General features: G+C 41.8%; 1 protein-coding gene across 1 annotated transcript; it reads right to left on the reverse strand.

Moving 5' to 3' along the window:
- Positions 1–1,446: 1,446 nt before the first annotated feature.
- Positions 1,447–13,749, reverse strand: LOC117526709 (beta-1,3-galactosyltransferase 1-like). Its single transcript, XM_034188761.1, has 2 exons — positions 13,599–13,749; positions 1,447–2,906 (listed from the first exon to the last, which is right to left on the reverse strand). Exons 1-2 carry the CDS (start codon positions 13,631–13,633, stop codon positions 1,832–1,834), a joined length of 1,110 nt encoding a protein of 369 aa, XP_034044652.1. The 5' UTR covers positions 13,634–13,749; the 3' UTR covers positions 1,447–1,831.
- Between the last annotated feature and the right edge of the window lie 501 nt (positions 13,750–14,250).

Consider the following 14,250-nt stretch of genomic DNA (forward strand, 5'->3'; position numbering starts at 1 on the left):
CGCCGGTCTCATTTTACCACGCGCATGCGCAAATCGATTTTTTTTCGCAGTCAACTTCCGGGAGGTCTAGAATTACCATTTCTTGCGGCAATCTTCAACCGAGCAGACGTATTTTGAAACACACACTTTATTCAGAAAATTTGAAGTGGGACTATATTTGTGATCGATTTTTTTTATTACCATTTCTTGCGGCGATCTTCAATATGGAGGAGGAATCACTTATTTCTGAGCCTCAAAATGAATGTCAGGAAAACGCACACCCCAAAGAAGAGCGAAACCAGCGATTTTCAACATTCAGGAAAAAAATGTCCCAACTGATAGTCTTCCTACAGACTGGGAAGTACTCCAGTGATACAGACAAAAAGGACCATCGCAACATCAGGAACCAGTCCAAGAAGCATGTTTGGGATGAAGACAGTAAGTACATATCTTTTTGTTTACTTCTTGTGGAATGGTACAATACACGAACTGTAATCCACCCGTATGATAGTATTTACCACCGACAATTGAACAACCAAGCTGTTATTAATTTGCCAATATTTTCAAGAATAATACCTGTAGATTCTCTTAAGCAAGTACATATTGTTTTTCATGGAAATATAGACCTGGAATGGACATGCGCGCCTCAATCTATTAGCGTCGCTCGGGACAGGAAGGCGCCATTACTAAGGGTGGAAATGTGCCGATCATCAGTAATAAACTGACCGCTTTTTTTAACTAGCGTTGCTATTTCTTAATGGATTTTAATAAATGTAGGCTTTTTTAAAGCCATTTGAAAGCTCTTTCCATTGAACCTATGCATGTGTGGGTGAAAAAAAAAAAACTTTTATGTAAAATGCAGAAATTTGGGGAAATTATGACAAACTGTGCTGCTTTTCTCGCCCTATTGTCTGGTAAATTCAGACTTGCAGGCTGGAAATTTCAGAATAGCTAGGTAACTAGTAACCAGAATTATAATGGTTAAATCAATAAGCATCAATATAAAGTGACAGGGTTTACTTGTGGTTCCAATTAAAAAAAAATGTAATATATTTGCTTGGCAAATTTGGACCAGGGTCAGTAACACACAAGTCTCAATATACCAGTCTCAATATACCAAGATGGTAAAATCAGACTGGTGGTAAGTTCAGACTGTGGCTGCTACAGTCTCATTTTACCTGGTAAATTCAGACTGGTGGTAATCTCAGACTGTGACACCGGATTCCCCCTGGACGCCTCGCTGGAGAGGTGTTCCGGGCACGTCCCATCGGGAGGAGGCCCCGGGGACGACACAGATCACACTGGAGGGACTATGTCTCAGCTGGCTTGGGAACACCTCGGGGTTCCCCCGGAGGAGCTGGGGGAGGTGTGTGTGGATCAGGAGGTCTGGGCAGCTTTGCTTGAGCTGCTGCCCCCACGACCCGACCTAGGATAAGCGGAAGAAAATGGATGGATGATGTGATACCTGTATACAGTTCAGGCACAGACACAGAACTTCAAAAATTAGGGCTTCTTTTATTATTTTACTAAAAACTCTTAAATAGAACTTCAACTTTTACACTACTGACATCGTCGTCAGTACTTCACATCGTCATGAATACTACGAATCCCCTTCATTAAAATTAAAAAGTAACAAAAACTCATGTCTTGACCATCTTGTTTCAGAGTGCAATCAGACAGAAAGCTGCATAAGGTTCCAATATTCAAAATCACATTTCTAATGTTTGTCAGTTTGTCATTGTAAAGAGTTTTACTTCATGTTGCAGTTGTTCCCTTCAAGTTGTCCCAGTTGAAAATTGTTTACTTTCCAATTCCCTGCCACCCAACACGTGTTTTTGTAGTAATCCTTGTCTTAGCACAGTGAGCCAGGCTTTTTCAAGTCTGTCCAGTATCGCTTCAACTCCTCTGAAGTCCCAAGAATGTATGTGATGATCTTGGAGTATTCACATCGGTCATACTTTGTGTTATAGGCCTTGAACTGCCAGGGATCTGGTGGCGATGTGGGTTGAAGTCCTAATTGTTTCATGCACATTCCGATGTAAACGTCTTCTATGTTGAAAGGTTTGATTGTTTTTGAAATCTCCACGTACTTCTCTGGAAGATCACTGGAGAAGATATACCCCATGCCCAGAGTGTAAGTTGGATATGTGTCATCTGGATACATCTCTTTGGGGACGTACCATTTGGAGTTTTTTGACCGGACAACAGGCCTGTTCCACATAAGCATCCCTGTTAAGTAGTTCGCCTTGGGGATGCCTGGCTTCTGTAACATTATGATCAGATTGTCAATGTTGAGGAACATGTCTGAGTCAATCTTCATGCCATATGCTGCTGTATGGCAATGGGTGGCCAGCCAGTCCATGATCACCATAGTTTTAGTGGTCAGATTGAGGTAACTGTCAATGAAGTTACTTTGGATCAGGTCGTCATACAGTAGATTCTCCTGCTGGACCTTCTCCTGAAGCTCATCGACGTTTTCACTAGGGAGGCCGAGCACAAAAAGAGTCAGGACCTTCTCACCCTGGACCACTTTCTCTCTGCCCCATGTCTTGCGGATGGCATCACGTGCCTCCATGTTGTGTGGTGCTACTGGAATCATCAGGACCAAGAAAGGGTTCATGGTTGTGCAGGCGTCTTTATGGTTGATGATAAAGCGGTAGTTGCGTGGATAAGCTGTGTGGTACTGAAAGGCAGCGGGTTTATGTGTATCATTTAGTTTGAGTTTATGTTTTGGATGTATACGATAAGAAGGTTGGTTGTTCATTTTGGTAATGTTGAAGAACCTGTTGTAGTGCTTGTTAAGTGATAATTCGCTCGACAAGAGGGTGTAGTACATGGCTGTGGTTATGACACAAAGCAGGAGCAGGAAGTGGAATCTGAAACGATGCCACGTTTTCTTCTGATGAAATGGTTTCTCTTCATTTTCTCTAAAGTAAAAAAGAAAGACAAAGTTAAAAACTTGTTAGAATGCCAGCACTGTATTCAGGTTACAGGGTATAAGGCTTAAGTATAATTTATTTATTTATATGAAATTCACATTCATGATTTTCATAATTTTTTTCCCACAAATCTGAAGCCAAGCATGTCGTCATTCTTTAAAAAAAAATGCACGATTAGATTGCTATTTACAGTTTTTTGTAATTATAGAAAGGATCACAGTGTGTGCAGCAGATGTATCAAGAATTTTATGCTGTAAAAATTGAAAGATGGAGGATGATGAAAATGATGCCAGAAGGTTTTAGCTGGAACTCCAGAGGGAAATGCACAAGGACAGACACACGAGGAGTGAGCGTTAAACCTTTAGACTGTATGTATACTGGACAATGTGACATAATTTATATGGATTTTCCGAAAAGCAGTTTTTGTTAAACAATAAACAATGGATGTTGTGCTGCAGTGCACCATGGGAGTTTGGGGTTTTAAATGTTATTATGGTCCATGTTAGTTTAACAGTGTTGTTAGTGTTATTAATTTATTGTGTTTTTGTAGTTCAATTGGTTTAGTCAGTTTCGATATGTTGCTGTCACCATGAGTGAAATGTGTAGTATTTTTAATATCTTTCTACGCCGTCTCTGTCAAATTAAAAGCAGCTGCATACAGCAGAATGGAGAAAAAACAAACAGCTCTCTCTCTCTCTCTCTCTCTCTCTCTCTCTCTCTCTCTCTCTCTCTCTCTCTCTCTCTCTCTCTCTCTCTCTGTGTCTGTGTGTGTGTAACTTCGATCACGGAGAAACTGGACAGTTGACATTTGCCGTTTAGTATGCTTATGTGTTTTGGGTCAAGGATGAACACCACCAAAACGGAACATTGTTAGGACTAATATCTTTGGGGAAGCTATGGATATTAGCTAACAACACTGAACAATGGATGTTGCTAACTACTATCTGGACTCACGCCATTCCAGCAGAGTGTGGTAAGTCATTTTTATGTTAAAAGCGTGAGTGTGGTGAGTGATTTCATGTAGTAAGTTCAATGTAAGTACATAATATAATTGTAAATACATTAAAAATACATGGATGATACAAGAAACTGAAAACACTTATTTCCATTGTGGTCTATTTAAAATCAAATGACAAAATAGAAGTAAACATAAAATAATAATAACTAATAATAATAATGTGTATATGATAACAAGAACCTAAACAATTTATAAATACATTAAGACAGTAAATTAACATACAAATTACATAACAGGAAATAAGTGTCGAGTTCCTCTTGTATAAACTGTTGAGGTCTAAGGTAATGGTGAGCAATATGATGATTTAAGACCATCTTATGATCTACACATCTGACAGTCTGTCATTTTTGAGAGCTCGTTTTGTCACGATCCACAGCACCACTGCTGTATTTCTGCCTGGGGAGGGAAGCCACTGCACCTTTGACCTTAAACCAATCCGATTGATTCACGGTGATAGCCCGCCCACAACCCCTTCACATGTGTAAACAAGCCTGAGGCAAAAAGAAGTTCCTCGCCCATTATGTGGATCTGGTTTGGCTTCACACCAAATGATAAAGAACAAAAAAATATCACATGCAAAGTTTGCAAGAAGAGCGTCAAGGCAGGTGATGGCAACACAACGAACTTATTCAGTCATCTGAAAAGAAGGCATCCTAAACAGTACGAGAGCCAGGCGGCTAAAGCTAAAAAGCCAACTGCGGCTGCAGCAGTGGTGTCTAGTGCTTCTCCTAAGCAGCAAACACAGATTCATTTGCAAAACTCACTCCCTACAACGGAGGCAGTAAACAGTGGAACAGTGTAACAGATGCGGTGACTTTCAACTTGGTGAAAGATTTTATGTCCTGTATGAACTGTAGGAATGGGATTTAATAAAATGTTAAAAGTGTTGGATCCACGCTATGAGTTGCAGTACTTTTCAAACACTGCCATTCCATGTATGTACACTGAATGCAGAGAGAAAGTTGCACAAAAATTTTAAAATGTGCAGTTCTTTGCCACCACAAGCAACCTCTGATCCAGCTGCACATCGGAGTCATATTTTAGCTTAACTATACACTACATCAACAACTGGGAGCTCTGTAATGCTACACTACAGACAACCTATTTTCTGGAAGACCACACGGGGGAGCATATCGCAGCGGGACTGAAACAGACTCTTGAAATGTGGGACATTGAAGAAGAAAAAATGACCTCAATGACAACAGACAGTGGATCTAACATGGTGAAAGCCCTGGATCTGAATGGCTGGACACGCCTGCAGTGCTTTGGCCACAGATTACATCTTGCAATTGGTGAGTTGATGATTAATAAATAATAATTCCAACCAACGCGTGGTGTAATTTATTTAGAAACAAACAGAACTCGTCTCCCGAGTGAGTTACAGCTTAGCTCCACCCCTTTCCCCTCTGAGGCAGTCGTTTCTATGGATACTGTCAATCACAGCAGATTGTGCGAAACTGAAGAAAAATGTACAAACTTTTAACCAACTATAGATCAGTGGATTGGGCTCTTGGGGTTTGGAAAATAAATTAAGCATAACAATTCAAAAATGGCTAAACTATAAACTACACCTGTTATGTTTATGTTTGGGACTAAATGGACGGGATTCTATATTCTGATAAAATGAAGGACAAAAATAGGCTGTATTTCAGAGTTCTGTTAATGTACATCATAAATGTTTCACAGAAAGGTTGATTAAATGGGCTCAGCTCTGTAGAGAAGAAACCAAATGTTTTCAGATTTGCATGTGTTGAGTTGACTTTTGGTCAGAGTAACAGTAAACTGCTGCTCTTTTTAAGAGGCATTTAATGTTTCATTGCACACTATTCATATTGTTTAATTAATTTTGTATAGTCTAATGTATCAGATTACTCAATCAATGAAAAACAAAATCAACGACTCGATTAGTAAAATAATCGATAACTGCAGCCTTAGCGTAAATTTGTAAACATACACCTAACATTTGTGTTATAAAATGTTTGCATGTAGTTGTCAAAGCTTCTTTATTTTTTTCAGCCGAATGGACAACAACAACATTTGTTTCATAAAATGGTTCCAAAGATCCACAGATTGAAAGCGTAACTTCACTTTGCAAGAAAGTGGTCGGCACGTTTTCCTTTAGTTGGGGGGAAAAAAACGAGGCCTCGTGGAAGCCCAAGCAAGGATGAATCTACCCCAGCTGAAGCTCAAAACAGAATCACCAACTCGATGGGGTTCCAGATTGGCGATGATCGTACGAGGTCTGTGAGAAAAGAAACGGACCTTTTTATTTTTTTCAAAAACTATATGGATTTGAATCATGTGTGATTACGTCAGCCAAGCTTGAACCCTCGTGCGCATGCGTGAGTTTTTTCACGCCTGTCGGTTGCATCATTCGCCTGTGGGCAGGCTTTGAGTGAGCACTGGTCCACCCCTCCCATCGGAATTCCTTTGACTACTTGATCCGACTACTTACAGATCCGAGTGGACACCTCCGTTGGAAGCCTTACAGGACAAGTTTGAACATGCCCAGCTGTTAAACAATTTCTTGGATACTCACTCGACTGAAAACCATCGAAAGCCGCCTAAATCTTACGAATGGTTATCAACACAGAGGCGTTTTCATGTGGCACCGCGCGATGAGCGGCTGCGTCCCGACGCGCGAATCCGTCCGCACGTCTTTAATTACAAAATCTCCTTTAACAGTGGAATGTCCGGATAAACTGCTGATCCCGATCTCTTCTGAAACTTCTCTGTTCTCTCACGACATCCTGGGTCAACAGAGGCTTAAATTTGGAAGTTTTCAGCTCGAAACAGGCTGACGACGGCGGCTCGGGGCGCGGGGCGCCGTCCGGCTCCGTGGGCAGTCCTTAAAGCAACAGTAACACTCCATAATCTCTCATCAGCCCTTAAAATTTTCACCGAAAACCGTCTGAATTTCTCGAATGGTGTCCACTTGGATCTGCCTCACAGTTTCTGAAAAAATTTTGATAAAGCAAAGCACCAGTCTCTCAGCAAGTAGTCAGACAAAGGAATTCCGACGGGAGGGGTGGACGAATGCTCACTCAAAGCCTGCCCACAGGCGAATGACGCAACCGACAGGCGTGAGAAAACTCACGCATGCGCACGAGGGTTCAAGCTTGGCTGACGTAATCGCACGTGATTTAAATCCATATAGTTTTTTAAAAAAATAAAAAGGTCTGTTTCTTTTCTCATAGACCTCGTACTTGAACAGGAAAAGGCCATCACCCATGTCCTCAAGTCAGACAAGAAAACAAAACATATGGCTCCCACCTGGCAAGACCTTGATGTCATGGACTCAATTAAAGAAGCCCTGGTTCCACTCCAAGACTTCACAGATGCACTTTCTGGGGAGGATTATGTGAGTGTCTCCTTTGTGAAGCCTTTCCTACATCTTCTACATAACAATCTTTTGAAACCAGAGGACAATGAAACAGAGCTGACAATGGAAATAAAAACAACAATAGATAAGTACCTCACAGAAAAGTACCAGGATCCTGCTACTGATGTGCTGTTGGACATGGTATCATTTGTTGATCCCAGATTTAAAACCCAGTACATTAATGCCACAGAGAAAGAGCAAAGACTGAGCAGAGCTGTGATTGAGCTGACTCTGAGCTGTTACCTTCAAAAGCCAGCATCCGTGATGATATGGCATGGGCAACTTACACATCTGTGATGGCACCATCGATGCTGAACGGTGCATCCAGGTTTTGGAGCAACACATGCTGCCATCCAAGCAACGCATTTTCAGGGACATCCCTGCTTCTTTCAGCAACACACTGCCAAGCCACATTCTGCATGTGTTACAACAGCGTGGCTTCGTAGTAAAAGAGTGCGGGTACTAGACTGGCCTGCCTGCAGTCCAGACCTGTCGCCCATTGAAAATGTGTGGCACATTATGAACCACAAAATACAACAACGGAGACCCCGGACTGTTGAACAACTGAAGTCGTACATGAAACAAAAATGGGAAAGAATTCCACCTACAAAGCTTCAACAATTAGTGTCCTCAGTTCCCAAACGCTTATTGAGTGTTGTTAGAAGGAAAGGTGATGTAACACAGTGGTAAACATACCACTGTCCCAGCTTTTTTGAAATGTGTTGCAGGCATCCATTTCAAAATGAGCAAATATTTGCACAAAAACAATAAAACACTCTCTCTCTCTTTCTCTCTCTCTCTATACACACACACACATATATATATATATTTGTGTGTGTGTGTGTGTGTGGTAGTGAACAAACAGTACCAATACTTTTTCTCATGTTCTAGATGTTTTGTTCACACTTGTTAACATGATATTGAGTCATTTCTCACTTATCGCTCTTCATACAGGTGCCAACAATAGCTTATAGATTAACAGAGTTCTGGCTTTCACACACTTCTATTTTTTTTTTTACCTCTACCTTCCTTTAGGGCCCCTTCACACATAGTACGAATGTGGCCAAATTGCGCATGAAGCAGGAATCGTATACGTGTAAATTTGGAGCTGCCTCCAACGCCTCATACACATATTGCTACAACTATTTGCGCACACCAGTGGCTGAAAGACAGAGTGTGCACTATGAGAGCCCCTTCGAATCCTCTCACAGCATGTGTCAGCAAAATTCCAGCTGACATCGAACACCGCTCGCTTCACACTTAGAAAGTGTTTGGCCATTCATGCTGTCAGCACAAAAAGTCGAGCTGGCGGTGAAATTTGTCTAAGTGCTCCCATGAGTGAGGAGTTGCCAAGTACACGTGGTGTGCCAGTGTCAGCTCCCCCCACAACATGTGTGCGTGCTTTTTGCGCGTTTCCCCCCCACAGGCAAGGCGCCTCTCATCTGATCACAGAGTGACACCTTGGTCTGTGCACTGAAGGGACAGGGGGTGTGGCTGGCTGCCAACAGCAGCAGCTGTTGATACCTTTGGTCCTGGACGTCACAGCTGAAGAACACGTACCGTGTTTTGATGGACATGCGCATGTGTGTGCTGGCTGTCCTCACATGGAAATACATAAAAACATATATCGCTTTTGCGACGGGCACATTGATAGGCTGCCCCAGGTGAAACGCACCGTCAGATCATAACACGCAGTGGGCGATCTGAATGCCACGTCACCTACATGAGCTCTGTTTCACATGATGCGGTGTCTGTCCTGCGTCACACTGTCTACAAATACGCGTCGGCTGGACACGTGCATGGGGCCAGCTGGACACACCGGACCAGTAGATGTGGACATGATAAGAGTGCCCTGCTTCATTCATGTCATTTCATGACTGTACATCTGTGACCATGGGTCATCTACAGAGGAACAGGCGGTTCAAACTTGTCTTGTTCACTCGATAAGAGGGATTCAATAAGATGTGGTGGTTTTTTATGGTGCGTGGTTTTCTCTTTTTTTTTATACATCTATCTCCTTGTTGATTTCAGGCATTATCCACACCTTTTACAGAACAGCGATGGTAGCTCAGTGGTAAAGTTTCTGGCTGCCAATTAGAGCTTTTGTAAAATGCAGGTTCGAATCCCGTGGGTGGCATGTAATTTTCTTTTTTTTCACAGCAGCTGCGCGATGTGATTACACATACTCCAGCTGCTTGCATTGTGTTCGTTCGATCGTTCACGCCTGCCTGTCAGTTTTTGTGGTTCGCTCATACGACCTGTTCCGCCATGATTCGTCCTGATTTGTATTTATTTGTACTATGTGTGAAGGGGTCCTTACCTCTGTCCCTGAATCGTAAAACTGAACTCTGACAAGCTGTGAGATAATTCAGGTCAGTCATGATAATACAGATTTTAAAACAACTGGCATAAAACTTTGTTTCATATGGACAGACATAGGTGGTGGAGGGGGGGGGCAGAGGGTTTACTCCCCACCCCCAAAAAATGCACTGAACTCTAGCCTTGTGTGCCCAGGTGCCGGTGAGCAGTGATGACAGCATTACTCCAAATTCCAAGGTGTAATACAAAAGTGTAAAAGTGATGTATTTTCTCCTGACCGGAGCTGGGCCAAGCTGACAGCCAATCACAGTGCATTTTATTATCAGTTGATGTTCCTGAACCAATGGGCGAGGAGAAAGAGAAAAATAGCTTTCATATTCTCATAATTTAGAGGAAATATGCTATTTGTGTTTATTTCTTAAGTCATTGGTGTCTCAGAATTTTTATTTACTTATTTAGAATTTTTACTTTTGTTACTTATGATAAAATATAACTTTCACTTGCACTTGTAAGAAGCGGATGTGTTGTTTTTATATAAATAAAGGAATGTTTTAACTTGTAATTTGTTTGCAGTGCATTCTGATACAAAAAAATTGTGAGATTGGATTTGTTTTAAAAATCCAATTTTTATTTTTTCATTGAAAATAAAATACAATTTACACTCAATTATGAATCATCAACTTATGAATTGAGTCGATAGTTACATCCCAAGAATACATTTTAATATTATACAAAGCACACAAATCAAATAAATTAAAAAGAAAATACATCAGATTTTGTATCCTTCTTGTTACAAATTATGACAGATATGAATTAAATGCTGAGGCAGTTGATACAGTAGCAAATTAATAAATTGAACATCCAAAATCTTAAATGAAAAGCTCCAGAATGTATTAAAAAAAAATTTGTGAGAGAAGAGAATGCCCTTTAGACCTTCAGGCCACTTCATTCAGCCCACCCAAGTGAAATTTCCTTCCACCGCCTATGGTAGAACAACTGCATGTATATGTTGATATTCTACTGTACAAAAATTGTACAGTAGAATTGCACATGATTGCAGAGTCAAACGAATCAGAATCACAGATTAAAAATCAATCACAGAATCAGAATTGAGAAGATCATGCGCCACATTCAGCAATTAGGAGTAAAATCAGGATCAAAGCTGAGTGATTAGGGTCTGAGGTCATGATCAAAGATGGGTCATTACGATATGAAGCCAGATGTCAGGATCAAAGCTTAGGATCCAAGTTTGGACATAAGGATTAAAGCTCAGGATGACAGTTCAGCCATCAGGATCAAAGATCGAGATCAGAGGTATTCAAGTTGTTCCAGAAAGGACTGAGAGGGTGCAGGTTTTCTTTGCAACCACCCACTCCACCAAGTGATTTCACTGATTAACTGATTCCATCTGTTTAAATGTGTAATCATTAATTTTTATAGATCAATTTGTGACATTCATGAGACTCAAGTGACTGATGATAAAAGGTGACAGCATGTCATATCACTGCAATGCTCTGGCATGGCATACACAGCAGGTACATTTTAATTGAAAAAAATGCTCACCTTAACACGCGGTGCGCGCTGGCCCATTCGGATTGAAATTAAAGTGCACCCTAGCCAGCCGCTACTATGTAGTAAGTAACGTCTGATGATTGCGACCTGAGCTGCGAAAATAAGGGCTCCAGTGAGAAGGTCACAATCTAATATATAAAACTGACCGTGTGTGTGTGTGTGTGTGTGTGTGTTCGCACACGCACGCTTTCAACCTGCAGGCCACAGTGACCTCCCCCTTGGTGCCCCCAGTCACCACACCAAGTTAGGATATATATATATATATGTATATATATATATGTATACATGAGGTCTGTTAGAAAACTATCCGACCTTTTTATTTTTTTCAAAACTATATGGATTTGAATCATGTGCGCTTGCATCAGCCAAGCTTGAACCTTTGTGCGCATGCATGAGTTTTTTCACACCTGTCGGTTGCGTCATTCGCCTATGGGCAGGCTTTGAGTGAGCACTGGTCCAGCCCCCTCGTCGGATTTTCATTGTCAGGGAAATGGCTGAGCGATTGGAGCAGCGCTGAATCAAATTTTTCCAGAAACTGTGAGAGACAGCTAGGTGGAAACCATTCGGAAGATTCAGACGGCTTTCGGTGAGGATACTCTGAGTCACACAGATTAAGGAGCATTACAACCGGATTAAAGATGACCCACAGCGGCCATTCTTCATGTATGTAATGTGGAGATGTGTAAAGTAACGCATGCTGCACAAAACGTTGGCCAAATCAACAAGCAGATCCATCTCCGGTCTGCTATAGCAATCCTGACAGCACACCCTCCTTCTACCAAAATGTGCTTTTTAATGTTTATTCTTCATCAGCTAAGACCAAAAGTGTTATGTGTCGGACGCAGCTCGGAGAACCGACCAGCGTTTGAAGGACCCAGTATAAAATAAGCAGAGCACGGTTCAAAGGCTAACTGAATTTAATACATAACAGTGATAATAACAAAAGGTGTGGCCTGGCGTGGTGCGCTCCCAGCAGCGCTAACGGTCCGGAGCCAGAAGCTGTTTCGGACCCAAGGACCCCGCCGACACCCCCCAGGTGGCCGCAACAACCGAGTCTGTGAAAGAAGGAACCATTATGTGAGTCCACACTCTACACACAGAGAGAACACTTAAAGGTGTACAAACAGCAAACACTTCCTGGCTTGATTACTGATCAGCTTCCCAACCTGCAGGCATGGAACATCCCGTTCACAAAACTCCACTGCAGTGGAAGCTGATACATGACTAACAAACAGCTCAATACAATAAGGTGTGAGGGACACCACATTTACTGACTGTATAACTGTTAGTCACAAAATCTAACGTACCTCAGGAAGTGTGCTGACGAGCGTGAGACCTCACCCCATTCCCAGGTGGCCACTGCCTCCGCTCGTCGGATCCGGTACTCAGTCTTAAGGCGATATCTCGGCACTGAGGTGGAGACGCCGTCCTGATGATATACCCCCGTGCTGAGTGGAGTCAGCTGTGTCCAGTAATGGGTGACAGCTGTCACCCTGACTGCTCTCGTAAGGCGGCGGCGCCCTCTGGTGCCTGGAGCCCGCACTCCAGGCAGGGCGCCCTCTGGTGGTGGTGGGCCAGCAGTACCTCCTCTTCAGCGGCCCACACAACAAAAAGTGAAATTTCCAGGTGTTAACTTTCAGTATTTCAGACTCATTTTACTAATTTACAAGCAGATCTTATCTAATTAATTAAAAAAATAACAATTGTAAGTTTACAGCCCAAAATATGGCTCCACAAAGACCAGAAACAGGTAATAATAATCAATCAAAAAATGGATTAATCAGCACAATTCATCAAACAATTATGTACATTATTGGTGAATTATTTTCTTTATATTTAATTACTTATGAATGCCATAAAATGTTAGAAAAATTTGACATTGTCGATCAGTGTTTTCCTTAGCCTGAGTTGAGGCCATCAAATGTTTTGTTGCGGCAAAAACAAAAAGATATTCAGTTTACTGCCTTAAAATGGTAAATGGACTGCATTTATATAGTGCTTTTCCATCTGCATCAGACACTCAAAGGCTTTACAAATAATGCTTCACATTCACTCCAATGTGAGGCTGCTGCCACACAAGGCGCTCACTACACATCGAGTAGAAAAAAAGAGAAGTAAAAAAAAAAGTAGTAAAATAAGATGGATTCATTCACATTAAAGCAGCTGAAATCAGAGCATTTTGATATATATGTTGGTTATAAATGACTCAAAAATGACTCTATTATCAAAAAACACTTATGAAATAAATGTGTTATAGGATCTAAAGCCACTGTCACCCTAAAATTCAACATTATCGTGACAACCAGCTGCTGATATTTCACCATCTGTACAACAGGTGACAGTTGCTGTTGTTGTAAAGTCATATGATGATGTTTCATTATGTTCTTACCTTTGATCACCTGAGATGAGCACTTGATCATCCATGACTGACTTCGAGCCTGGAACCTAATTTTGTCTTTTAGTCAGACAGATGGGGAAGTCATTGGCCTGTTACTGTCACCAGGCAGTCGCTCCTCTGCTAGTTACTGTAACACAACAAGGAAGAGGCATCTCACCCCATACACATGGAAAAAGAGAGGGTGAGACAAAAGAAAGGGTGAGTGGGAGGAGGCAGAGGTGGTGCTAGAAGAATTGACACACCTTTGTAGGTTTTGTAGACGTTATAAGCTGAAGCTCACATTTTTTGCTGATCTCCCTTGAACTGAATTCTGAGTATCACCTTAGAAAATAAAGTCCCTTCGGCTGCTCCCTTGTTTTGCTCTCGGGGTCGCCACAGCAAATCCAAGGTGGATCTGCATGTTGAATTGGCACAAGTTTTACGCCGGATGCCCTTCCTGACACAACACTGAAACCAAGCACATTAAGCACTTTAGCCACCTCCCTTGAACTGAATTGTAAGTATCACCTTCGAGCAGTTCTGAAACCGGTCCTCCTGGACCGGAGAACCTTCACATTTTCCATCTCTGCTCTGCCACAAGCTGATTAGATAATTTAAGTATGTATGCAGCCAAACCAGTGCTGCTTCAAAGTGACGTGCGGTG

Source organism: Thalassophryne amazonica, chromosome 15 (genome assembly GCF_902500255.1).
Source record: "Thalassophryne amazonica chromosome 15, fThaAma1.1, whole genome shotgun sequence".
In the NCBI taxonomy this organism is placed as follows: Eukaryota; Metazoa; Chordata; class Actinopteri; order Batrachoidiformes; family Batrachoididae; genus Thalassophryne; species Thalassophryne amazonica.

Excerpts from the sequence above, each read along its gene's own strand:
- LOC117526709 (XM_034188761.1), bottom strand. The coding sequence starts at position 13,633 with ATGGATGATCAAGTGCTCATCTCAGGTGATCAAAG. Across the intron at positions 2,907-13,598 it reads CTCATCTCAGGTGATCAAAG|AGAAAATGAAGAGAAACCAT; the intron begins GTAAGAACATAA and ends TTTTTACTTTAG.